Source organism: Oryctolagus cuniculus, chromosome 5 (genome assembly GCF_964237555.1).
Source record: "Oryctolagus cuniculus chromosome 5, mOryCun1.1, whole genome shotgun sequence".
NCBI classification, from domain to species: Eukaryota; Metazoa; Chordata; class Mammalia; order Lagomorpha; family Leporidae; genus Oryctolagus; species Oryctolagus cuniculus.
Genome location: NC_091436.1, coordinates 165,039,301 through 165,067,015, shown reverse-complemented (window position 1 = coordinate 165,067,015; position 27,715 = coordinate 165,039,301). Strand labels below are relative to the sequence as shown.

The 27,715-nt window shown below is 42.4% G+C and overlaps 1 protein-coding gene across 17 annotated transcripts in view; it reads left to right on the top strand.

Annotated features, from left to right (window-relative positions):
• The window catches only part of FARS2 (phenylalanyl-tRNA synthetase 2, mitochondrial), a 496,231-nt gene that overhangs the window by 109,377 nt on the left and 359,139 nt on the right, over window positions 1–27,715 (top strand). For all 17 annotated transcript variants that reach the window (XM_070074462.1, XM_051855889.2, XM_051855890.2 and 14 more), the window contains one exon: window positions 26,710–26,869. In XM_070074462.1, coding sequence (XP_069930563.1) covers window positions 26,710–26,869 — 160 coding nt within the window. The remainder of the gene's footprint in view (window positions 1–26,709; window positions 26,870–27,715) is intronic.

Sequence of the window (27,715 nt, the reverse complement as noted above, 5' to 3'; positions counted from 1 at the left end):
TTTCCAGAGTCTTGAAGCCTTTAGGGAAATAGGCTGTTATTTATCCAATAAATGAGTTGCTATGGGAAGTCACATTTAGGAAGACAAAAATATTTGTTCTTAATTTAAATTCAGTATTTCTGAATATAATTAGGTGATGAAGAAGTGCTCTGGTGTTTGGATCTTAGTATACAGAATGCATAAAGGATACCATATGTTGCGCAAGGCAAAAGGTTGTGCTTCGGAGCTCATGGTGGCATCCACAGGACGACGGAAGAGTGCCCTTTACATCTCCCTAGATCTCTGGAAACTTTACTGCCTTTTACTATTGAAGGCTGAGAGGCCTCATTAGGTTTCACTGGATCCGCATAATTACAGTAACAATTCTTTTTGCAGTAGCCCAAGTGATGTGTGAATGTACCAAAACTATTTTCACAGCGATATTATGCTATTTCACAGTAGACTTCACACCTTGCTAGGGACGGCATTTCTTTGCCTCATGCACATTACTGAATGTTGCAGTTTGAATGGAGTGGCTTAATTTCACATTTTCAGAATGGAAGGCACAAACAAGCAATTGGTGAGGAGTTTTTGTTACCAGTCAACCTTGGAACTTTCTAGTGACCGGGGACATTCCCATCTCATTGAGTTATTTGTCTAGACACTTGGGTCTAGATTTGAACACAATCCTGCCCTCCCCCTCCTCCACCCACATAGATACAGAATGTTGTCTGTATTTTAAGGGGCTTTATAGGCTCCCGGATTGGATTATGGAATTTGAGGTCAGCTGGATGGAGATAGTTTCAGTCTGCCATCCTGAATCCACAGTGGACTGCACCTGCTGTTCCTTTTTCAGAAATTCTTCCGTGTCTGCTGCTTTGCAATAATATTTCTTTTGGGTCACGTGGTTTTGCTGGGATAATTTTCGTCGATAGATTTCGTGGTGTATGTAGCAACAGAAATTAGGGTTATGCTGGCTGCTGGAAGGCAGAGAGGACCGCCTGAGCTGAGAGTGGACCAGAGGTCAGCGGGTGGGAGATCTGAACGTCAGGAGCCACGTCAGGAATTGGGTGTCAGACTGTCTAGGAACAGGAAGTGGAGTGGAATGTGTTGGGGGAAGCCAACAGGAACACTTTCAGTTGCCCCAGTGCTTTCCCCTTTCAAATCAACTAACGAAAAAAACCACCTCAATGATAGCAATGATGTGTCGTTTCCTGGGGAATTTTGTAGTGGGACTGCGTAGGATATGAATCCAGCTGCTTTGACAGTAGTGGTATAAATGCTTCTTATTGGACTATGGTGTCTTGAATATAATTGTAAAATTTAGTTGTTAGATGTTGATTCTATCAGATATCAATAAATGCTATAGGGTTTACCAAGCAATCAATAACTCCCTTCATGAGGAGCCAACTAGGCTAACAGTGACCTATTGTTAAAAGGCTCTGCCAGCTTTTGAAATGTATGACTGGGGTGCTGTTGAAGATCTACTGATAGTTTCCTGTTTGAGAATTAGGATGAGTCCAACTCTCAGGGCTTAGGGGCTCTTTTCAAATTGGTGTTGTCTATTTACAGTAACCAGGGTTCTCCAGAACAACTGAACCATTGGAAGGAAATGGCTCCTAGAGTTATGGAGGCTGATGATGTAGTCCAAGCCTGAAGGCCCAAAACCCAGGGAAGCTGAGGGTGTGGTCCACGTCCATGTCTGAAAACCTGAGTTCCAGGCAGCCCTCAGTGTGGTCCAGCTGTGGAGCGAGAGCCCATGGTATCAGCTCTCGTCCTGCCCTGAGTCTGAAGGCAAGATGAGTCTGATGTCTCAGTTTGAAGACGGAGAATCTTCTTATGCCTTTTATTCTATTCATGTGTTTGGCAGATTGGATGAGGCCCTTAGCATTAGAGAGGGGAATCTCCTTTTCTCAGTTTACCCATTCAAATGCTAGTTTTATCTAGAGACACACCTAGGAGAGTGTTGAACCAGATCCCAGGGTACCCAACGGTCCAGTCAAGTGGGCACATAAAATTGAATGTCAGGCTGTTCTTGGGTATCTAGACATGGTAGGAGCACCATCATTCCAGGCAGTTCTAGTAACTCCTTCATGTTTGGTGGTTGCCACATGTTGGTAACCCCTAGTACCCTCCTTAGTTGCTAGTCAAGAGCCTTCACTTGCATATAATTTGTAAAAGATATGGAATTATACATGGTTTCACCTCTAGGACTGCGTGTAAGACTTGAACCATTTGGTTTGCAAGTTTTGCTTCTGGTAGCTGTGTTATTCTGGGCCAGCATGCCCAGAGTTTGAGCTGATGAGGGGGTAGTCAGGTCCTGCCTCTGGAATTCGGTCTCTGGTCCTAGGGGAGTTACTGACCACTTGGATGAAGACAAGTTCCGAGTGGCGCTGCATGAGCCGAGTGTGCTGCTTTGTAAGGGAAGGTGCTGAGCAGGTGGGAGCGGCCCCTGCCTTCCCCTTCTCTGGAGCTGGAAAATAGATGCCTCTCCCTCTTTGTGTTAAGTGTAAATCTCCCTGAATATTCTCCACGTCGCTCAGCTACCTTATGAGTCTTCCTTTTTAGTTCTTATCTACTTTGATTTTTTCTTTTACGCCTCTGCCATTTTTCCAGTACCTTCCCATGTTGACTGATGAGTGATATGTCTTCTGTTATCTTCCTTTAGAGTAGGTGATGGAATTGAGATGGGGCCCTGGCCTGTTATATTTCACCCAGCGGCACCATAAATGAGCTGCTTAGCCCCTTGAAGAAGAAAATGGAATCTCTTTCTGTGTGTTTTATGCGTTCTTGTGGCCTGGGAAGAGGATGATGAGAGATCATCATTTTGAAATTGACAGCAGGATAAATGACATTTTCTCCCCTTTTAAATGGCGGTGGTAATGAGGCCCAATTCACACTACGACGTGGATGGGGTATTTTTTGTTGCCCTTAGTTGCTTTTGCCTCACCATGTCCAAACATTTCCTTTCTTGTGTAGTTTTTGTCCATCTTCATGTAATATCCTTGCCTCGATGGGTTGCAGTCTGTCTTCTCAGTATAAATCAGCACTTGGCAAAACATTGATCTACTTTCTTCTCCTGTTGGTACCACTAGGAGAAGCCCTAAGATCAGAAAATTATACCTGTCGTGCTATGTCAGGTTTAACAAAAGCAGGCAAAGACAACCGGGCACATACCTGAAAGATCCCCAAGTGTGTGACCGTGTAGCTGGGGAGCACCGAGGTCCGGGCGATCGCCTGAAGATGCTGCACTGGCAGTGCTGGGGTGGGGGGCGGGGGCAGCCTCGGCGAAGGCCTAGGCAACCGCTGCGTGGAGTCGTGCCCGGTGGCGCTGCCTCCCTGAGGGTTTTCCTTGGCCCTGGCCTCTTGAGGAGGTGTGTCAGTGACTAGGCAAGGAACCGACTAGCCCCTGTGATGGAGGCAACTGGAGTTTTCCGTCGTGGAGGCTTCGGTGCGGAGGGTGATCTGGACAGGCCTTGGGAACGGTGAGGACCTGTTTGAGTTTGAAAATGAAAGTCCAACACGGAGGTTCCTCCAGAAAGCTTGGACCAAAACTAGAGGACCGCGTGCATTTCAGATTTGTGCTGCTCATCCACCGAAGTGCCCTGACAGCCAGCATTTTGTTCAGCTGCCTGGTAGGAGTTGCTCCTCCGCCTCCAGTGCAGTTTTGTGGCATCTTGCTGCAGCCCATCGACTGTTTCACGTCTCTTCCCGTTAGTCCGCTGGCACCGCGTCCCACGGCCAGGAGAGGAAATGGGACCAGCAGCAGGAAGGAGATCAAGTCCGCTTCTGCAGCCCGGAGCTTTTGTGCATCCCCGCCGCCCCGTGGTAATCTCTGTAACTCGATTAATTGGCACATGGCGCATTACAGAAAATCCAGGGAAAGACAAAGCTGGTTCGGTATCAATTAGCTCAAACAGGAGCGGACTTCCCACCAAGACCCTAGGACCAAGTTGCGCTTAACTGGGCCCTTGCAAACCAAGTCTTCGCAGACGATGAGCAGTAGATCCCATCTCGGGCTCTGTTTAAAGAAATTAAACACCGTGAAAATTAGCAGCTGGAATCCACCTGGATGAGTCTCCCATCCCTTTAATAAGTCTGTCCATTCATCTCACTAAGACATCCCAATCCTTCCCCCAAAGTGATTTGAATGCTTAATATTTGCTGAAATGCTTTAGTTGGATTTGAATAATATAATTAAATTTGCTTGCTGTGTTCAGGGGGAGTGAAGGTTTGGGAGTTCCTGTGCTAAGATGTGTGATATGAGTCTGTTTAGAAGGGACTCTTTTTCTGTTTGTGAGCCAGGAATTCATAAGCTGTGGGCCTGCTAAATACACGAGGCTGTATGCGTGCGAGTTACAAGCTGTAGCTGTCATTCTCCAGATGCCTGGCCTGGCTTGGGCCTCAAGGTCATTTGCCTAGCAACAGGCTCTGGTTGTGCCAGGTTGAACATTCCTTGCTTTTATGTCTGGATGCCATTTGTCTTGGGAACCTCATCCTAAACAAGGTTGGTATAGAATTAGGTCCAAAGTGCTGGTCCTTTTGTTTATAGCCCAGTGAGAGAGACAGGCCTGCAGAATGTAGCACAATGAAAGACAAGGCCGGGGCATGGAAGAAGGAAATCCCCATCCCTGGGGGTAGTGATAGAAGATGTCACAGTGAATCTTGAGCAGAACTGCAGAGAAGGAGGGGTGCCATGTTCCAGGGAGCAGGTGCAGCAGGTGTCTTTGAAGGCACGAAGACAGGAGAGTGTGTGATGGGTCCCTGGCATACATGATGTGGGGGGTGGTAGGATTTGAACTTAAAGAGGCATGAACTGCTTCACAAAGGGTCCCTCTGTATAGCTTCTTTAGTCTCTGAACTTCAGTTGGAAAAGAAAAAGGAGTCTTTAATAATTTTTAAGCTTAAGAGTAAGGCAGAGGGGTATTTTAGAAAATTAATTCTGCTAAAATTAATTCTTGTCAGTCAAGATTGGAGCTGGAAAGAGTGGTTAGGAGACGATTATAACCACCCCAGGGAGAGAGTGAAGCCAGGCCAGGGGGATGGCGGATGGGGAGGAGAGGCTGCGAGAGAGGTGGTGCCTACTGGACTTGGTTGCTGTGTGTGGGGAGGTGAAACACAGGAGAAACCTGTTCAAACGAATGCCTGGATTGCTTTCTTGTTGCCATTCTCAGTTAGGGATCACAGGAGGAAAAGTTTGGGGAGGGCGGAAGCTGAGAAAGTTGAGTCTGAGTTGTGGCTGGCGAGGGGTTTTGCGCGTGGCGATTGCCTGTTAGGCAGACCTTGTGGGCAGAGCCCCAGCGTGGCCATCTGCGTGGGAGATGGGATTTCTGTTGAGAGTCGGCGTTCTGCTTAGCTGCCTTCACCTAGGGGACAGTATGGGGCAGGGGGATGGAGAGGGCCAAAAATGAGGCCCGGGGAGTACAGACCGTGGTGACAGTGGAAGGAACGTTAAGCTGCGAAGGGCTGAGAAGGAGTAACCGACTTAACTGTGGATGTGAGAGGAGATCGCCGTTGCGTGATCTGGGGCGAGAGGGAGTTTGGCTCGTTTGGTGGACTCGCTCTTTAGAGGGAAGAATTGAATATGTTCATTGAAGAGAAGGCACCAGAAGAGATGGGATGGTTTCTGTTAGAACCTTGAGGCGACAGAGTGACATCGTGGTGGTAGATGCACGACACACGGGGAGGGTTAGTGAAGCCCAAAGCTCTTCCACCACTTTTTAGCCAAAGTGGGCGTGGAGGAGCGAAGCAAAGGTGCCTGTGGCCAAGGAATGCATCCTTGAACAGGAGTGGAGGGCTCGCGGCTGGGGTGGGGGGCGTCTTACCCGATGGCTTCTCCGCTCCCTGTTCTGCGTGAGGGAGCAGGCACTGCCAGTGTCTTCCACAAGTCCAAGCAGGCTGTGGGTGGGCTGGAGGCTTTCAGGAGTGACAGGATGAGTGTTGTGTCTGGAATTAATTGGAGAGAACAGCTAATCCTTCCTTCCCTGAAACGAGGCTCCTGACACAGCATGTAATCATGGAGGCAGTGCTAAATTAATCAAGCAATCTGGATGAATAGCATGAAGCGTGGGCTTTGTTTGAGCCACTGTGATGAGGGGTCCTCGTCGGAGGGCCGTGCGGGGCCCCGAGTCCCTCCCTCCGGCCCTGGAGTTGGCTGGCAGTCGTGGGTGCCTGTCGGCTCTCATGAAGAGCTCGAGATGCTGCTGGTGGGGCTCTGGTCTTGGTCTGCACGCCGGCCTCTAGCAGGGGAGTGTGTAGCTCCCGTATTCAATTTTGTAAAAAGCCTTTTTATTGGAGAATAATACTGAACTCACAGAAGATCTGCAAGGCTACTAGCTTTCCCGAACATCCCACACCCCGTTTCCCCTGTTACTAACATCTTGCATTAGTATGTACATTACGTACTAATTTACAGTCCATTAGTAGGTGCTGCCATTTGTCACAAAGAATGAGCCAGTTTTTACTTATTTTTTGTATTGAACATTCCATGATATTTTCAGTGATCTTTACCAGCGTGACCTGCTCTACACTGATAATTTCAGGAACTTGGGTTGCACCACTGATGCAGAGTGCCTTCTCCCTTTCTGTGTCTCATCTGAAATCTTACTTGTCTCTTTTAGAAACCATACAACTGGGGAGGGAAAAAGGGCTGCGGAGAAAAATAGTATCAGCCAGCATTTTCTCAAGTAAACATGGCCCTGGTGTCTGTTCTATGTGTCTTTAATTTAAAATATATTATTTTCTAGTAAAAAGTGTTTGCTAGTCGCAGATATTTGTAAGGATGGGCTCATGGGGCTTACGTAATGCCCAGGATGGTGTTTGGTGGCTAGATGCTGCTGCACCCTGGCCTGGGATGAAGCCGTGCCTCTGCTCTCTGCCTCTAGGTGGCGCTGACTTTATGCTGGCCTGCTGCACCATTTGGAATAAAAGCCTCCTCTTTTCTAGCTAACATCGTGTCCCTGTTCACTTGTGAACTGTGCTTTCACTCCGCTCTCGGCAGAGCACAGAATGTGGAACCTCTTTTGGTTACTATAAGCACCCGGTTTCCACAAAAGGACACCCAAGCGGTGCAGAGTGGGTTGACAGTTTAGTAAGCGGGACAGAGGGTGCCGTGTGCACCACAAAGGCTGCAGTGCAGTCACTGGAAGATCCTTAATGGCTCTGTTCTCCCCAAGTCCCCGTTTTAGTGTCAGTGGGAAGTTGTGAGCCATCCTTCCATGGAACACTGCCACCTACTTCCCAGCCCCAGGAAATTTAAAGTGGGTTTTTTTTTTTTTTTTAAATCTTCTTTGTCATGCAGAGCTGTTTAGCAGCTATCTTGTAATCCTTGGACACCTTCTGGTTTTTGCTTCCATTCCCATCAATTTATTGTTGTCCTGTGTGAAAAGCTTCTCTGTGCTGCTAATGGCCAAAACATTCTCTTGACTTGCTACTCAGACTGACTTCTTCCTACTAATTAAGCTGCTAATCTAATCTTTTAGCAGGTTCTTTCTGGTAGAATCAGATGAATGTTTAAACAAAATGGCTTGCAGAAATGTCTTATGGCTTAAACAGAGCACACATCAGTCACGTGGGTACTGCTGATGAGTTTCTAAAGCTGCCCTTACTCCTGTCCTCTTTCTACCTCCTCCTTTCCTACCCCCCAAGTTAGCATGTTGGTTTTTGCAGCCTAAATTCATAGCTGTGACCTCATTTCTTCAATGCACTCAGTCTGCTTGCTTAAACTGTTTTGTTTGACGGCATCACCCAGCAGTATTTTTCCACTAACTTTTCACTGCTATGGCCTTGTACTTGAATTTAACGCTGTGCACAGCGAGAAAGGGTGGGGGGTGTATGGTCTGTCCCCTGAGACGTTAGTCTTTTGGCTGTATTACTTCAGGTCAAGATTGTCTTAGGAACTTTGTATTAACTTACCAACTGCTTAAAAATTTTGAATGTGACTGAAGTGATTTCATCAGATATGTTGTAATGTAGAATGCCTTGTAGTTTGCAAATGCTGTGTCTGTGTCTAATTTCAGTCCCTGAAACGTTGTCCTTACTCTGCTGGTACCACAGTTCCTTGTTCTTGTGCTTACCTGACTTGCTTATGTTATTCCTAATGATCGCACCAATGCTGCCTTTCTGGGGAGCATGGGCCACCCCCAAGCCTTTCTTCTGGAGAACTCTGAGGTTTGAGCAATATGTCTCCCCAGTTCTCATCTGTGTGATTGCGTATCTGCTCATCTTTCAAACATTTCTTTCCTGCCTTTCTTCTGCTATTTTCCTCTAATTCTTCTCTAGTCCTTTAGTGTAAGAGGACCGGGGCTGGGCTGGGGTAATCCTTTGTTCCATATTGCCTTGGACATTGCCATGGCATCCAACTGCACGTGAATAACACAGCACATTATTCTAGCTCACATTGATTTTTTTTTATTTAGTAAATATAAAAGTTCCAAAGTACAGTTAATGGATTACAATGGCCCCCCCCCATAATTTCCCTCCCACTCACACCCCTCCCATCTCCCGCTCCCTCTCCCATTCCATTCACATCAAGATTCATTTTCAATTATCTTTATATACAGAAGATAGATTTAGTATATATTATGTAAAGATTTCATCAGTTTGCACCCACACAAAAACACAAAGTGTAAAATACTGTTTGGTACTAGTTATAGCATTACTTCACATTGGACAACACACTAAGGACAGATCCCACATGAGAAGTAAGTGCACAGTGACTCCTGTTGTTGACTTAACAAATTGACACTCTTGTTTATGGCGTCAGTAATCACCCTAGGCTCTTGTCATGAGTTGCCAAGGCTATGGAAGCCTTTTGAGTTCGCTGACTTCGATCTTATTCAGACAGGGTCGTAGTCAAAGTGGAAGTTCTCTCCTCCCTTCAGAGAAAGGTACCTCCTTCTTTGATGGAGCCCCGTTCTTTCCACTGGGATCTCACTTGCAGAGATCTTTCATTTAGGTCTTCTTTTTTTTTTTTTTTTTTTCCCCCAGGGTGTCTTGGCTTTCCATGCCTAAAATACTCTCATGGGCTCTTCAGCCATATCCTAATGCCTTAACGGCTGATTCTGAGGCCAGAGTGCTGTTTAGGACATCTGCCATTCTATGAGTCTGCTGTGTATCCTGCTTCCCATGATGGATCGTTCTCTCCCTTTTTGATTCTGTCAGTTAGTATTAGCAGACATTAGTCTTGTTTGTGTGATCCCTTTGACTCTTAGACCTATCAGTGTGATCAATTGTGAACTGAAGTTGATCACTTGAACTAGTGAGATGGCATTGGTACATGCCACCTTGATGGGATTGTATTGGGATCCCCTGGCACAGTTCTAACTCCACCATTTGGGGCAAGTCTGATTGAGCATGTCCCAAATTATACATCTCCTCCCTCTCTTATTCCCACTGTTATATTTAACAGGAATCACTTTTCAGTTAAAATTTAAACACCTAAAAATAATTGTGTGTTAATTACAGAGTTCAACCAATAGTACTAGAACAAAATAAAGAAAAAATACTAAAATGGATAAAGTATTACATTGTACATCAACAGTCAGGACAAGAGCTGATCAAGTCACTGTGTCTCATAGTGTCCATTTCACTTCAACAGGTTTCCCCTTTGGTGCTCAGTTAGTTGTCACCGATCAGGGAGAACATATGATATTTGTCCCTTTGGGACTGGCTTAATTCACTCAGCATGATGTTTTCCAGATTCCTCCATCTTGTTGCAAATGACCGGGTTTCGTTGTTTTTGACTGCTATATAGTATTCTGTAGAGTACATGTCCCATAATTTCTTTATCCAGTCTACTGTTGATGGGCATTTAGGTGGATTCCAGGTCTTAGCTATTGTGAATTGAGCTGCAGTAAACATTAATGTGCAGACAGCTTGTTTGTTTGCCAATTTAATTTCCTTTGGGTAAATTCCAAGGAGTGGGATGGCTGGATTGAATGGTAGGGTTATATTCAGGTTTCTGAGGAATCTCCAGACTGACTTCCATAGTGGCTTGACCAGCTCACATTGAGTTTTAAGGCAATCTCCCTTGAATAATCCAGAAACTGTTCCATGCATTTGCACATCTGAGGGTGGTACCAGACAGCCAAGTGATACCGGACATCCAGGGACCTTGTGGGGACCGCCTCTACCTCAGGCACATTCTTGGCTTCAGCAGAAAACAGAAATCAGTCATAAGCCAGAAAATGGAAAGCAAGAGCATTTCATTACAGCAGCCAGAGCAGCACCGACGGTTGTTTCAGTTCCCCTTCTGTGGAGTTTGAGAAATGCGCTACTATTGTGTTTCTGGGGAAGGGGCAGTGATCCCCAGAAACCAGGACTCTATCCCTCTTCTCTTCTTGGGTGGTCATTTCCGTGGGTTGTGATGGCGAGTGTAGACTGGCATGTCGTGAGGGGAAGTCATTTTTACTATGCTAGTGAATTCCAGCAAGGCTATAATGAGGCTGGAAGTCTGATCCAGCTCGTCTGAATGCCATATTGGATCCAGCCAGGTTGTGGCCGTCCCTGATAAGCCTTCTGGTTTCCTGAGGTGTTTGCAAGACCTTAATTTTGCTGTGTGCTTCCTGACAGCTGGGGGTTGGGGCTTCGCCATATGCTGTCTCAAGGGGTCTTGAGAAGATTTATGGGAAAACAAGATTTAAAAGATCAAGACAAAAAACGAACTTTATTTCTTAACGTAAGCACCGTCAAGTTCAAGACAGTTGTGTAAGTGTTGACATCAGCCCTTTAGTCTATCTCTGAAGAACTGAGGGTCTTGGGAATTTAGCCAATGTTGGTGCCATCTTCTTCATGTTATTAGCTGAAGAAAAATGGGTGCCCTTTAAAGGTTTTTTAAAAATTATGAAGCCAGGGCTGGCGCCGTGGCTCAATAGGCTAATCCTTCGCCTGTGGCGCCAGCACCCTGGGTTCTAGTCCTGGTCAGGGCACCAGGTTCTAGTCCCAGTTGCTCCTCTACCAGTGCAGCTCTCTGCTGTGGCCTGGGAGTGCAGTGGAGGATGGCCCAAGTGCTTGGGCTCTGTACCCATATGGGAGACCAGGAGAAGCACCTGGCTCCTGGCTTTGGATCAGTGCAGTGCGCCAGCTGCAGCAGCCATTGAGGGGTGAACCAACGGAAAGGGAAGACCTTTCTCTCTGTCTCTCTCTCACTGTCCACTCTGCCTGTCAAAAAAAAAAAAAAAAAAAAAAAAAAACAAAAAACTTATGAAACCAAAATAAGTCAGAAGAACTCAAACTGATGCCATTAAAATTAGGCCCAAGGACAAGCACAATGGTATAGTAGGCTAAACCTCTGCCTGCGGCACTGGCATCCCATATGGTTGCAGGTTCAAGTCCCAGCTGCTCCACTTCCAATCCAGCTCCCTGCTAATAGCCTGGGAAAGCAGTGGAAGATGGCCCAAGTGCTTGGGCCCCTGCACCCACGTGGGAGACCTGGAAGAAGCTCCTGACTTTGGTTCAGCCCAGCTCCAGCCATTGCGGCTGTTTGGGGAGTGAACCAGCAGATGGAAGATCTCTCTCTCTCTCTCTCTCTCTCTGTCTATGTCTCTGTCTCTCCCTCTGTCTCTGTCTCTGTCTCTCTGTTTCCATAACTATGCCTCTCAAATAATAAAAAATTAGGCCCAGACTATTCCCTGCCAGACAGTCAGAGGAAAGAAGTGATGCAAGGAGACATGTTTATTCAAGAGGGCAGTGATCTTGGGGGAAAAGCAGACATATTAAGTCTTAAAGGTGCTTTTTCCTTTTGCCAGTTTAAAAGGAGAAAAGAGAGGCTAAAGGTGGAGTCAGGAACAAAGAGAGAACTAGATAACCCAGCTGCATGTTGGTGTGCATCCACATGAAAAAGGGCTGGTTGGAGTTGCAGCGTTTACTTTTATCCTGTAATCAGAGGTGTAATCCTCTGGCCAGGCTGAATCTGGTGGACCAGATCACTTTGTAACTTTAGCCAACTTTCTCAAAGCAAATTTCTGGAATTTTAAAACAACCATTGTTTATCTGGTGCATTGAACAGGCACTCTAGTCCTAAGCACAACAGTTAGCTTCTTGTTAACCAGAATATGAAAAGGAAAGGAAGATGTGTTCACTGTGATTACAAAGTCAGAACTGTTCTGTGCTGTCTGTTGATCAGAGCTCACAGAATTGCCCTTGTTTGGTGAACAGGCGCGCTGTTGTGCTGAAGGACTCTGGTGGATGTTTCCTGTGTGTTTTTCTTTGGCTAGCTCTCTCAAAACACGCTCCAAATAAACAGGCGTTATCCTTTTTGGTAGTCTAGAAAATCAACAAGCAAAATGCCCTGCTGTCGCCATGACCTTTGCTCTTGACCAGTCTGCTTTTGCTTGGACTGAACCACTTTCACCTCTCGGTAGCCATTGCTTTGATTGTGCTTTGTCTTCAGGATTGTACTGGTGAAGCTCTGTTTTGTCTCCTTTGTTAGAATTTGTTAGAATTCTTTAAATAGATGCTTCAGGATCATGATCCTGCCTGTTTCAAATTTCCTTTGAAAACTTTGCCCTTGACTGCTGCTGATCTGAGTGCTACAGTTTGAACATCTAGGCAGCAGAACGTTTCTTCCACTTTATTCGTTGAGAATTGTATAAGCGGAGCCCGTTTAGGTGTTCCTGGTACCGGCTGTTGTTTCTGCTGTAGGTTTGTGGCTGTCTTCAATTACATCATGGACAAGTTTGTTTCCTCATGAATTGATGTAGGTGGTCTGCCACTGCACACATCACCTTCCATGTTGTGTTTTCCCCTCTTAAGACGAACTATCTGTTTGTAAACTGCTGGTTTCTTTAGGGGCATTATTTCCATAAACTTCTTTAAAGCCTCAATGGTTTCACTGTTCTTCTACCCAAGTTTCACCATGAATCTGAGACTTGTTCTTGCTTCAGTCATAGCAGAACTCATGTTATTCTGATAGGGATTCTTTTCAAACTGATGTCTTAGCTTTCTTAGTGCCTGCAAGTAGATCCTCTGCCGAAGTTATATCAGGTTAGTACAAGCTTATCTTAGTACAAACATTTTTTGAAATACATGTATACTTTTTGCATAGTAGTCATTTTCTATGAATTTTGTGAAGATCCCTTGTGTGCTTAATGCATCTGAAAGGCAAACTTTATCATTTTTTGAGGAGGTTATTGTTCCTTGTTCAACACAGTTGGTTTAATTAGGACTCTCACTATTTTATGCAAGGTGCCTAAAGCAGTGTAAGTTGGTGGAGCCACTGAAGTGGCACTGTGTTCATGTTTTAGGTCTAGTTCTTGATCTCATTCATCTGACTTTGTTGATCCTTTTCATACTGAAACCAAAGAAAGTGATAATATATATGCCATCATAAAAGTGCCTGTGGTACCTGGAAGATATGACTATGAGTTGGAGATTTTGATCTGAAACCAGCATGTTCCTTTGCTGCTCTTTGTATCAAGTTTCTTATTTGAGAAGTAAGAATTGTGAGGATTAAATTAAATCATACTAAGTATGATAAGCATCCAATAGGTAGCACATATAATAAGTTATCTAACCATTAACCAGTAGTAGCACAGGCTGCAGTAACATTTACTATGGGGCCATTTCATCTGTCACAGAGTCAAGACAGGGAAATATGCAGTATTAATATGTAAGGCAGACTATATAGAGATGAAATCCATGATCATGGACAGTTTCAGATGGCTGAATAGAAAGATGACTACTATAGGAATCATGGAGAAGTCCTGTGTAACTCCTTGAAATTCTGTCATCCAGCCCCTATTTTGACTTGGCCACTCATAGGATTTTACAGAGATGGATATTATTCTTCTAATCATTTGCTTTTTTAATTTGCTTTTTAAATGTGTATTTAAAATCTGGACCTTTTTGAAAAACCCTTTTGACTTTCTAAATTTTAAATTTAATTGGTTTTGCAGTCTATTTTTACTCTTAAGCCCAATTGGAATTAATTTTTCATACTTGTTCTTTGCTCATTTCTGAGCGACTTTCCCAGGCTTCTGTAAGCAGTTGTAGTTGTGGTAGAATTTATGTTCTGGGTCATTCAGGTTTGTACGAGGACACTTAAGAAAATGTCAGAGAAATAAGAAGTTCTGGTGGAAAAACAAATGACACAGCCTATTGTGCAGAGTTAATGGATATCTAATTTAATTTCTTCCACACTGTGCTATCTCTCAAACATAAAACTATGTGAGAGGCAGCCACTTAAAAGTCCCAGGAATTAGGGGTGAGATTAGTGTTTTGGTCCTGACTTTTATCTCATGGGCTAAATGATCATGTTTTCTCTGAACCTTCCCTTCTCTGGGTTTTATTTCCTTATTTGACATTGTCTCGGTTGATCTCCCAGCTCCAAGATTACATTTCCATTAGCAATAACAGCTGACTGTTTAGGTAGTCTACTCTTCTGTGTTGTGCAGATGGCCTCACAAATTACCACTTTCCTTGTTTCCGAGTTTTCCAAACTTTCGTCTTCCGTGTATGTTTTGGCCATACCTGTATGCTGAATGTAGTGTTAGATCTTCTTATTTTTTTTTTTTTAAGAATAGGCTTAAAGCGGCTGACTTTTTTTTTTTTTTTTTTTTTTTACTAACCTATCGTATCTGTGACGTCACCAGTTTGATATGAGAGATATTTTTCTAGTACATAGTGAAACTAATCCACACTTATTACGATCAGGTATTTCGCTTTGTACCTTCCTAAATTTCCTCAGTGGAGTGTGTGCCATGTTTTGGAAAATGGTGGTTGGTTTTAGATTAATTTCAGTTGTCGCCATTTCTCCCTGATATTTTCAGCATGTTGTGTCTGCCTTTGTGGCCTTACCTGTGTAGTGAAACCAGCTTCCCCGAAGTCTGCACCTGAATCCTGTGGTGCACAGTTGGACTCTCTGGTTTATCACAGGATAACCACGGGCTCAGGGACAGGACTGTTATATGCTAGTCATGGGATTGCGTACTCTGAGGTCGCGATTCCATTTGCATGAAGCAGTAGTGGTATGCTGGCAGTGGGAGCAGTGGGAGGGTCTGGGGTGAGGTGGGGTACAATGGTGTAGCAGATAAAGTGCTTTTTCCATGAGAATGCACCTTAGCAAAGTACGGTCTAATTAATATTCTCAGGCAAGCATGTCAGAGTGAGACGGCTGCACTGTATCCCTCTGTGACCATGGGTACGAGATCTGTCATGCTGTGAGGACTGAGAACCTCCCTGATGCTCCTTTGTCGTGTCCTCCACACTGTTTGTTCAGTGTGCATCTAGAATGGGCAGAGGAAGGAGAATCCCTCCAGCATTGTGTTGTACATTGAGGCTGAGAGTGTTTTGGGCTGGATTTCATTTTTGTTGCCCAAAGTGGTCACCTGCAGTTTTGGCTCATGCAGAACAGAAAAATGACCACATTGCATCAAAGCTCCAGGCTCTGACATCCTAATTGATGAAGTACTTCTCCTTGGCCTAATTGGAAACTTGAGATTCTGGTTTTTTTCTTGGTAACAATTTAGTGACATTTGTGCTAAAGAGTGGGCTGTTTAAACTACAGAATGTAGAGCTCTATAAAGCCAACGAAAGAGAGGCAGGTAGGCAAACAGACCAAAAGTCAGAGATAGATGCTAAATTTACAGGAGTTTAGAATCTGAGTATGTAATTAGGAAATGTCTGACTGGATGGCATCTTATGCGGCACCTGCTGTTTTCTGTGTGCCGTGTGTAAGTGACATGGAACAGGGGGTGTTCGTTTTCACTACCACGAGTCATTTTGAAATATCCACATTGTTAAAGGACAGGTTTTTTGTTTGTTTTTAACCTTCAGTGTCCTTACACATAACAGCAGTATGAAAGGATTCTTTCTCTTGTTGTCACGAGCTTTTCTATGACCCTCATTTGAGCGTTTGTGCAGAGCCGGTAACCGTATTCCAACATCTCAGAAAGGGTGGTCTTCTGGAATAGACAGGGTGGGGATGTCACCCTGTGGGCCTCCTTTTTATAAAAATCTTTTGTTGCTTGAAACAGGCTTATTCTGCAAATTCCACTCCAGCCCCTTTTTATGTTTGAATGATCTTTAGCATTGTGCTATTTGTTTTCTTAAAAATGCGTCGTTGTGAGTGAGTGCTACTTTTTATCATAAAGCCTGGTAATGTAATGGATTTTGGCATTTCCCGGAATTCAAAAGATATCTCTTTATAGCCTTGGCCAGTTATTGATGGTGACTTGGGGTGATGCTTTATATATGGTTTCACATTTTGACCAAGAACATCTCATTATTCTTCACTCTGCACCATCACTGAAGAAATGTGCCTTTCATTTCATCTTCCTATTTCAGCTCCCGTATTTCCCACTAATTAACATGTCCTGGGAATAGTTCTTTCATAGGAAAACCACTTTATCTGTAGGAATATCTACACTGTGTGTTTTTCTGTGTGTGTGTGTGTGTGTAACAACTTAGGAATTGGCCTCTATATTTGAAATATTGACTTTTTAGAAACCTTTTCCATTCTACTTTCCAGCTTTCATTTCATTTATTGTTATCTCTATATGTTGAAATATAATCTATCTTATTTGAGGAATGTGCACAGTATATAAAAATAGCAAGAAAAAACATGTGTAATCCTATCAGAGATAAAATACAGCTTTTCAACATTGTACTTTTCTTTTAAATTTTGAGGTTTTTTCCCCCTCAGAAACCTTTTATTTAAGGATTACAAACTTCTTGCATTTCATGAATACAACTTTAGGAACATAGTGATTCCTCCCACCATACCAGCCCTCCCACCTACACTCCCACGCTTCGTCCTTCTCCTATTACCATTCTTATTTTTTACTAAGATATATTTTAAACTAACTTTATACACATATGATTAACGTATGATTAACTCTATACTAAGTAAAGAGTTCAACAAATAGTATGAAAAAAAAAATTGTTCCAGAGCAATCAAAACCAAGGGCTGTTCTAAGTCAATGCATCTCAAATGTCAATTTCACTTTTATAGATTACCTTTTAGGTGCTTTATTAGTTTTCACAGATCTGGGAGAACATACATTATTTGTCCTTTTGGGACTGATTTAATTCACTAAGTATGATGTTTTCTAGTTTATTCCATTTTGTTTTAAATGACAGGATTTCATTTTTTTAACCACTGTGTAGTATTCCATGGTGTACATTATCTCATAATTTTTTTTATCCAGTCTTTAGTTGATAGACATTTTGGTTGATTCTATATAGTAGCAGTTGTGAATTGAGCTGTACTTAACATGGGGGTACAGATAACTCTTTCATATGCTGATTTCATTTCCCGTGGGTAAATTCCCAAGAGTGGGATGACTGGGTTATATGGTAGGTCTATATTCAGATTTCTGAGGTATCTCCATACTGTCTTCTACAGTGGCTGTATCTGTTTACATTCCAAGCAACAGTGGACTAGGGGACCTTTTCCTCCATATCCTCGCCAGCCTTTGTTGTTTGTTGATTTCTGTATGAGAGCCATTCTAACCGGGGTGAGGTGAAACCTCATTGTGGTTTTGATTTGCATTTCCCTAACAGCTAGTGATCCTGAGCGTTTTTTCATGTGTCTATTGGCCATTTAGATTTCCTTGTTTGAAAAATGCTTGTTTAAGTCCTTTGCCCATTTCTTAACTGGATAGTTTGTTTTGTTGTTGTGGAATTTCTTGATCTCTTTATATATTCTGGTTATTAACCCTTTAACAGTTGCATATTTTGCAAATAATTTCTCCCATTCTGTTCGTTGCCTCTTCACTTTGCTTAGTGTTTTCTTTTTGCAGTGCAGAAGCTTCTCATCTGTGAATTTTGGCTTTGATTGCTCTTCTCGTGTCTTTTCCAAAAATTCTTTGCCCATGTCAATGTCTTGCAGGGTTTCTGCAGTGTTCTCTAATGATTTCATGGTATTAGGTCATAGATTTAGGTCTTTAATCCATTTTGAGTGGATTTTTGTATAGTTGTAAGATAGGAGTCTTGCTTCATACTTTTGCATATGGAGATCCAGTTTTCCCAGCATCATTTGTTGAAGCGATTGTCTTTGCTCCAGGGTTTGATTTTAGCTCATTTGTCAAAGATAAGTTGGTTGTAGATGTATGGGTTGATTTATGGCATTTTTTTGTGTGCCATTGGTCTATCCATCTATTTTTGTAACAGTACCAGGCTGTGTTATACCTGTTCCATAGTATGTCTTGAAATCTGGTATTGTGATGCCTCCAGCTTTGTTTTTGTTGTGCAAGATTGCTTTAACTATTTGGGGTTTCCTGTGTTTCCATATGAATTTCAGCATCATTTTTTCTATATCTGAGAAGACTGTCAGTATTTTGATTGGTATTGCGTTGAGCCTCTAAATTGTTTTTGGTAGTATGGACATTCTGATGATATTAATTCTTCCAATCCATGAATATGGAAGATTTTTCCTTTTTTTGTGTGTGTCTTCTTTCTTTAATGTTTTGTAATTCTCATTGTAGAAACCTTTGCCGTCCTTGGATAAAGCTGGATTGGAAGTGGAGCAGACAATATTCGAACCAATGCCCTTATGGGATGCTGGCACTGCAGGTGGTGGCTTTGCCCACTGTGCCACAGTGCTGCCCCAGCTATGTTAACTTTTATTACTTGATAAAGATGGCATCTTTTAGGTTTCTCCAGTGTTATTTTCCCTTTGTTATTGATAAGTTTTCAGTTGGACGATACTTTGAGACTTTGCCAATGCCCTGTTTCTCATCTGATTTTGCTCCCTTAATTTTCTTTTTTTTTTTTTTTTAAGATTTATTTATTTATTTGAAAGTCAGATTTACACAGAGAAAGGAGAGGCAGAGACAGAGACAGAGAGAGACAGAGAGAGAGAGAGAGGTCTTCCATCCACTGGTTCACTCCCCAATTTGCTGCAATGGTCGGAGCTGTGCCAACCCGAAGGCAGGAGCTTCTTCTGGGTCTCCCACGCGGGTGCAGGGGCCCAAGGGCTTGAGCCATCTTCCACTGCTTTCCCAGGGCACAGCAGAGAGCTGGATCTGAAGAGGAGCAGCGGGACTTGAACTGGTGCCCATATGGGATGCCAGCACTGCAGGAAGCGGCTTTACCTGCTATGCCACAGTGCCGGCCCCTCCCTTAATTTTCAAATCCATTGATAATTACTGACTGAAATGACTGTGGTGTGAGTAACATCGGTATTTTCTTTGTCCCTTATTGTTTCCGAGCACACTAATTAGACTTTGACTGTTAAGAGGAAGACCTGTATCTTTCTCTCCATGTGTTTTCTCAGTTACTTTATCAGTATGACTTTGTGGCTATTTGTTCAATTTGTGGGTTATGATCCAGCAGGTGACGAATTGTACTCAAACGGACCCAGAACTGGCCGTGAGGTCCCGTTCAGCAGCCTCCTGTGTCCTCTGCCGTGTTGTTCACATGGGTAGTCCCCACGGAGCATTCGGTGCACATTCACGTTTTGCTTTCCCCTTGCTCTGTGGAATCGGTTCTTTCTCTAAGGTATTCTATTCCTTTGATGAATTCAGCTAGTTTGGATACTAGGACCACAGTGTAGCTGTAGCTACAATGATGTCATTCCTTCTGGGCCCTGTCAATGGGCAGAACTAGGAAATGCATGTGCATCTACTGCAGGTTTATGTTGATCTATCTGTGCCTATGTTTAAAAATACAAATTCAAGTGTTTATCTCCCATTCCAAGCGAACACCAAAAGTCTCATTTTAGCTCTCTCTTTTGACCTGTGACTGTAACAGAAACTTGGTTCTCCTTACTCAAGTTCTCACTTTCCTGACAGGAGCATCCTAAAATCAACATGGAGTCTTTCAGAATTTTTACTACTTATGTCTGTTGGGGGGAAGAAACCATTTCCAACTTGTGTATGACATTGGCTCTCATCATTTTCTTTAAACTTTAGAATATCTGGTTAAAATACTGTTTTTTACAGCTTCTTGGTATAATTCTTCTTCAGTATTTTCTGTGTGTTTGTCATTTATTTAGAATTAAGTTCTATCCATCATTCTTGCCTGTATTCCATTTTCAGTTCTTTCCACTTCTGGGATTTTATTTTTTAATGTTTTCCGTAGATAACAGAAAGGTTTACTTAGAGAATCATCTCGGCTTTCCCTCCTCCATCATTTTTTATACTCCAGTCCTGTTCCTCAATTTTTCTATCCTGCTTCCACCACCCAGCTGCAGGTCATTTATTTCTTTAGTTTCCGATTTACCCTTTGTTGTTTTGTTTTGTTTTGTTTTTTGTTTTTAGTTTGATTTCACAAATGTAAAGATTTGTGTGTATTTTATTTTTTATGTCTCTGAGGGAAGGATAGCATGTATTGTGTGTTATTTTGCGCTTAGCTTTTTTCACTCAACAGTCCATCTTGGAAATCATCCCAAATCAGCTTGGAGGAGGTTCTCATTCTTTATTATGTCTGCAGAGCACAGCAGTGTGGAGGCAGACCACACTTCATTCCACGTCTGTGTAGTGGTATTTTCTAGTGACCAAAAAAACTCGAAAGCTGTGTGCTGCATATATGTCATTGTTGGTGGGAAGTAGCTGGAAATAGGGGGTCTGGGCGGGAGAGGAACACCAGTGTGCCTTTGTTTGGCTGTTGCCAGGTTCACCTCCGAAAGCAATCTCCCGGTACCCATATCAACAGTGTGTGAGGCCGTGTGTTTTCCCAAGCCTCACCAAAAAGGTTTCCAGTTTTAACCAATGTGATAGGTTTCAAATAAGGCTGTTGTTTTAATTAGTGTTCAGTAAGTTTGAATAGATTTTCATATGTTCAGGTGTCATTTTCATGGCCTTTTTTTTTTTTTTTGGTGTATGATTTGACTGTTCATGTATTTTTCCCATTTTGCTATTGCATTCTGAGCCCTTTGTCAACTTTTATAAGTTCCTTTCTGTCGCTCCCCCTCTTCGTGGAGGAACGACACAGGACCCTGCGCTGTTCTTTCGTCTGCTCGGCCCTCCCCGGGTTTGCTGCTGGTTCTTCCCGGGTTGGCTACTATCCCTTCCACCTCCGTGGAAGGGCAGTTCCCCCCGGCCGCATTCCCCACTTCCACAGGGGAGCGGCACACCGCCGGCCGGCTCTTCTCGGGGGCTGCACAGGTGTTCCTTCAGCTAGATGTTCCCCTTAGATGTTCCTGGTGCATGCCGTCTCTCTCCTCCTTTATAGTCCTCCTCCGCCAATCCTAACTCGGCTGCCCACACGCCGAGTACGCTGCTCTCCTCCAATCAGAAGCAAGTCCTACAGTTTATTGGTTGAACTGGAGGCAGCTGCGTAGAAGCTGTTTTCTCCTCTCCCAGCGCCATATTGTGGGAGAGCAGATGCATAGAATAAGTCTTAATTCCAGTAACTCAGTCCAGTCCGGGTTGCTCCCCACACTTTCACATTAAGGATAGACTCTGGTTCCTGTCTGAAATATTTTTTCCATTATTATTATTATTTGTATTATTTGAGAGGCAGAGCAAGAGAGGAGAGAAGAGAGAATTGTTCCCATCCTTTGGTTCACTTCTCTGATGGCCACAGTATCTGGGCCTGAGCCAAATCTAAAGCCAAAAGCCTGGAACTCACCCTAGATCTCCCCTACAAGTGGCAGGGACCCAATCTTTTGAGCCTTCATTTCTTTCCCTACAAACTCTGCAGTGGCCAGAAGCTGCAGTCAGGAACCAGAGGTGGGTACTGAACCTAGACACTCAAAGATGGGAGGTGGGTGTCTTAACTGTTAGGTCAAATGCTGTTTCCCCTTCTTTTTGCCACCCCCCCCCCCAACTTCTGCATAGAAGGACCTGGTGTTTTCTTTTTTATTGTTATTATTAATGATTTTTAACTTTATTGTATTTTAGAGTGTTGTTTGCTGTTTCCACTTTATGGCATATACTTAACATTTTTATTGTGATCGGATATATGATCAATTTTGTTAATATTCTCTTTTGAGAAGAAACTATTTTTTATTATGAGGGAAGCAAGTTCAACATGTATGTGTAAGATTTCCTTTTTTAATTAGTTTTAGAACTTCTGTTTTAATTTTGCACAGTTCTTACATTAAGAATGGTGTTTTACAGCTTATTATTAGTCTGTTTCTATGAGTGTCTTCGGTATCTCCTGTGGTTTTTCTACATTAAGGTGATTGCTATTTTGTGTTTAGATATTCATAACTATCATATCTTTTTTAAAGATTTATTTCAAATGCAGATAATCAGAGATGGAAGGAGATGTTGTGGGGGGGGGGGAGTGAGCAAGAGGGCGCCTTCATCTGCTGGTTCACCCCCCAAATGGCTACAAGGACCAGGTCTGGGCCAGGCTGGATCCAGGAGCCAGTAATTCTACTCAGGTTGACCACAGTGGGTCAGGGGATCCAAGCAATTAGGTCATCATCCACTGTCTTCCCAGGTGCATTAGCAGGAAACTAAATGGGAAGCATTGTAGCCGGGACTCAAAGCTAGCACTCTGATAGGGGATACTGGAGTTACAAGTGGTAGCTTAGCCTGTGTACCACAACCAACCCCTATATATTTTGATATGAAACTACTGTTTACATGAAATATTTATGATAATTAGTGATTTTTCTTACTTCTACTTGTCTAATTTTTAAAAGATTTATTTATTTATTTGAAAGAGTTACAGTGAAAGAGAGAGAGACCGATCTTACATCTGTGGCTTTATTCCCTAATGACCACGATGGTCATGGCTGAGCCTGTCCATAGTCATGAGCCAAGAGCTTCATCTGGGTGTCCCACTTGGGTGCAGGTACCCACATACCTGGGCCATTCTCTGCTGCCTTTCCTGGGCCATTGGAACTGAGCTGGGTTGGAAATGGATCAGCTGGGACATGGACTAGTGCCCATATGGGATGCTGGTAGTCTGCTTTACCCACTAAGCCAGTTCCCTACTTGTCTAATTTCAGATTTGATATGTTTGTCATTTCATTGTTTCTATTTCCCTACTATGTTCTGTCCATCCCTTTGTTTTTAACATTATTTGAGGTGTATCTCTTGTATACAGTTTACAATTTGGCTGTTCTTTGTGTTCTTTGGCTGGATTTAATGTTTTTTTTTTTCCCCCTCTTTTGAGAGGTGAATTAAATCCATTTACAGTGATTGATAGTAGTACATAGTAGTAGTAAGTGTGTCTTAATATTTTGTAGTTATGTGTGCAAGATGTATGTCTTTTAAGGTAATTTTTTTGCTTTTGACTTTTAAGTTTTGTTGCTATTTGGAAAGGTTATGTTTTTGTGTTAGTTGTTTTGTATTTACACATTTTAAATGTCATTATTCCACTCATTTTTATTGAATGCTTTACTATCTATTTTGTCTTAAAAGTATTATTTATTGATCAGTAACCAATAATGAAAGTGCATTCTACTTTATGATTTGCCTCTGTAGTCTACTTCAGATTTTCTATTCTTAATTTTTTAGTTGCATTATTTCTATTTTGTTTGAACCTGGAACTATTGCATGTTAGTCTTCTAACTTAATTCCCCACTTATACAGTTTTGGACTGAAATGTCCCATTTTTATTGCTGGAATAAAGCTTATGCTTTGATAAATTGCCCAGGAAGAACTCATTAATGTGACATTCCCTATGGTCTTGGGTGTTGGAAGCCTTTTCTTTAGACTTTGAACTTAAAGGACACCATTGTTAGATATAAAATTCTTGGTCCTTGGTCGGCACTTTTTGAAATTGAGCTATTGGAGAATGTGGCTTCATTGTTGCTTTGTTTTAGATGTTTCTGAAGAATCTAATGCCAGTGTGATTGCTTTGCTCTTGTAAGCTATTTGATCTTTTTGCCTAGAAACCTTGAAAACCTTTCCCCATCTTCTTAGAAGTCTGATAGGGTCCATCTTGTATTTGATCTGTCCATCTGGTGGTCATGCATTCTGCTTCCTTGTTTTGTTTTTGTCTTTCAGGGACTCCAGTTATGTAAATGTTACTCCTCCTTTGCCTGTCTTCCCTTTCTGCCACTCCATCTCCGACTCTTTATTTCATGGTCCTTCTCTTGACGGCTTTGCTTTGGTTCAGTTTTCCTCATTGCTCTTCATAAAGCCTTTGTTGGTTTCTTTTTACCAGTGTTGTAATTTAGACAAGTTTTCAGGTGATTTTTATTTCTTCTGTATTTTTTCCTGGGTTCAGTCCATTCTATTTTCATTTCTTTCTGATTTTCATCTACTTTTGTTCTTAGATTTTGGTTTTTTTTTTAATTTTTTTAAATTTTTCTGTTTTTTTAAAGATTTATTTTATTTATTTGAAAGACAGAGTTACAGTGAGAGATACAGACAGAGAGAGGTAGGTCTTCCATCCGCTGGTTCACTCCCCAGATGGCCGCAACAGCTGGAGCGGTGCCTGCCAAAAGTCAAGAGCCAGGAGCTTCTTCCAGGTCTCCCACGTGGGTGCAGGGGCTTAGGCACTTGGGCTGTCTCTCATTGCTTTGCCAGGCCATAGCAGAGAGCTGGATCGGAAGTGGAGCAGCCGGGACTAGAACCGGCACCCATATGGGATGCTGGCGCTTCAAGCCAGGGCTTTAACCCACTGCGTCACAGCGCTGGCCCCTGTTCTTAGATTTGAATTCCTGACTAAAGCAATTGTTTGTATCCTTACACGCTTATTTGTACATGTTTAAATTTTGGTTTTAGATATTTATTTATAATTCCCTTCTACTTCCGGGTTTTCTTTTTTGGTGGAAAGGAGATCTTTATTTCATCAGCTGAGCTGTTTTGAACTGGCTTTCTGATGTCTGGGTAGTAACTGTCATTTTATTGACTTTTCTGTTTTCTCTTTTAAAAATTTTTGGTTGTGCAAGATTTCCTAATTCTTTGGTGCCCCTTTCTTTTAGTGTAGCCAATCATTGATTGTAAAAAAAAATGAATTATTTATTACTTTTGCTGGATTATGGGGTTGGTTTTATAAATCATCTAATTTTTTTATGTTTTATTTTGTGCAACCCTGAAATTTCTCTCTTGTTTCTTTTCTTCTTCCCACTCAGTTGCAAAGGTCGTCTTTTACTTTCTTTATCCTGATACCCCTTTTGTGGAACCCTGCGTTTTGAAAACAGCTCAACTCCCCTCCTTTGTCGTGTAGTTTTTGTCAGTCTGATAGGACCCTTGTTAAGGATTGTCACCTCAGGTGACTTACGCTTTCTGGTGATGATTTTAGATCAACCCTGGTGTCTCACCGTTTCCACTCTTCTGTGTTTCCCTCACTCTTTGTTAGCTTCCCATGACTACCTTGAAGGCTTATAATGCGGTTGGAGTGTAAAATGGCTCTTTCCCTGGGATTCAGCTTGCCTGCCTGCCTTTTCCCTTACCCATGTTTAGATGTTTGGACATTCTCTGTGTTTAGGGTATAATGGGAGATGGTGTTTAATAATTTTATTCATTCTTATTCTGATTTTTAGAGGAAAAATTGGAAGACACAGGCCTTGGCAACTGTTGTTATCTTTGGCTCTCATGAGAGTAAGTTGAGACCTGGGATCATAGATGATTTTTCAGAAAAGACTTCTGTTTGATTTTGCTGAACCTTTAGAACAGGGATAGTGACCATCCGGCTTGCAGGCTGCGGAAGGCCAGTGAGAATATTTGGGGTGGCCTTGTCATGGCAACCGGAGGTGGGGCTCAAACTTCACCAAATGGATAGCAGACAAATTTTTAAGTTGAAAATTTTGTGTAACCCACAAATGGCTATAAATATCCAAATGGCCCTTGGCAGAAAAAAGGTTTGCCCACTCTGGATTTAGAGGAACTCACCTTGGGATTGCCTTAGCCTGTGTTCACAGCATGGGCGTCTCCACCGCCAAAGTGCTAAGGTGGCTGATTGCAAGTCTACAGAGGACAGTTTCCTTAGATGCGGAGCTTTCACTCTTGCCTCACTTCCTGCTCTGGGTTGTCATAGCCAGTGTACAGTTTTTCAGTTGCTGTGCCAGATAGGCAGATATCCCCAGTGGCTTCGTGCTGGGCTTTTTCTGGCTTTTTGCTTTCTTGTAGAGTTTTGTTCAGTAATTCTTTGTATTTTTGTTGCATTTGTCAGTTGCTTTGGTGCTAATTATCGATCTCACCATTATTAGAAATGGTTGTCTACTCATTATTTTATTAAAACACCAGTTTTTTATTTTATGGTGTTTGTTCCTGGGAGGGATGACGGATTCATTTGCTCAGTTCTCTGTCACAAGCCCATCTCGTAGCAAGCAGTGATCTGCTTTGGTGCTAAAGATGGAGCTGCTTTGCTTAATCGGTAAAGCAGGTTATGACTAATAGCAGTTGTGATTAACAGTGCTAATGAAGAAAATTGTGCCTTTGCAATGTACCCAGGTACTCTGCGTGTTAACATGTGTTTTATTTATCATAAAATCTGTTAATTTTATATCTTGCCATTACATTGATCAGTTTCCATATCCGTTCCATACATTTAAATTAGTCAGTGGCAGAAATGTGTTTTAGGCTTTGTCCTGGGATTGGGAAATACAGAGTTAGCAGATTCCAGCATGTTTTCTACTTTTTTCATCATATTTAATTCCTAGACCATACCTTTTCACCTAATTCTTAATTTTCTTACCTGACTTTGGCCAGGACAATATCTTTATTTCTATAGACTCTCCTTCCATATAACATTAGTACTTACTCAGAGTTGGTCTACATGAATGTCAATCTCAGTAAATTTATTGATTCCAAGGGGGGGTTCTTATTTCTACATTACAGCTTAGACTGAAGTTTGTTTTTAGCAGAATTTCTATTTTACTTAATGTAGACTGGCCAGGGTTCTGCTCCATGTACTTATATTATGCTTCTTGGTTTGCAGTTATTTGCTGGTGTAAAGGATGGAAAGAGCTTGCAGCTCTTTGAACAGAGTTCTCGATCTGCCCACAAGCAGGAGACACACACCATGGAGGCCGCAAAGCTTGTAGAGTTTGACCTTAAGCAAACGCTCACCAGGCTAGTGACGCATCTTTTTGGAGATGGTAGGTACTAAATACTAAAATACCTTTGTCTTACAGGCTTGGATGTTCAGCTTACCATCTTGTAAATCTTTGAGGCTAGTTGTTTCTGGATTTTTTTTTTTTTTTTTGTCTCAATTGTAGCTTGATGATTCAGTTCTTGGATAGAACTTAAAGATTTGTTGGTTCATTCTACTTGAGGAGCTGGAGGATATGAAAATGGAATTAGCTAGAGTAAAAAAAATGGGAATGATAATGGCTTAGGATCAATCTCATCAAAGAGGAAAAAGTGTCCAGGCTGATTATTAGATCAGGAGTCTTAACCGTGGGGATAAGCCCAGTGAAAAATGTTAATCTACAGGTTACTGTTATCAATGACAAAACAATTAACAGTAGATTTCCTGAAGGAGGAACAATAGTATTAAGATCTGGACTCTGATTTTGGTCATTCTCCCTTAATTATTTCTCCAAGAAATAATAATTGTTTTTAGAAAGATGTAAAGAGAAGGTTGAGATTTTCTGAATTGTGACCTACATTTAAGAAATACTTGGAAAACAGAAGCCTAGCATGGTTAGGATTCTCCTATATTTTCTTACGAGGCCTAAAAACAGTTAATTGAAGTATAATTGACTTAAAATAAAGCATACATATCTGAACTGTTGGATTGATAAGTTGACCCGCAGTAAACTGAGCGTGCTCAGTGCTGTAAGTTTTGTCATGACATGTGTACCTGTGAAACCACCGCTGGAATCCAGGGCATGAACTTAGCTGCTGCCTCTAAATTTTCCTCCTGCCTTTCCCAGATCTCACCCAGGCAAACGGGGATTCCTTCCTGTTGTTGTTAGCACTTTCTGTATTTATGTAAGTGG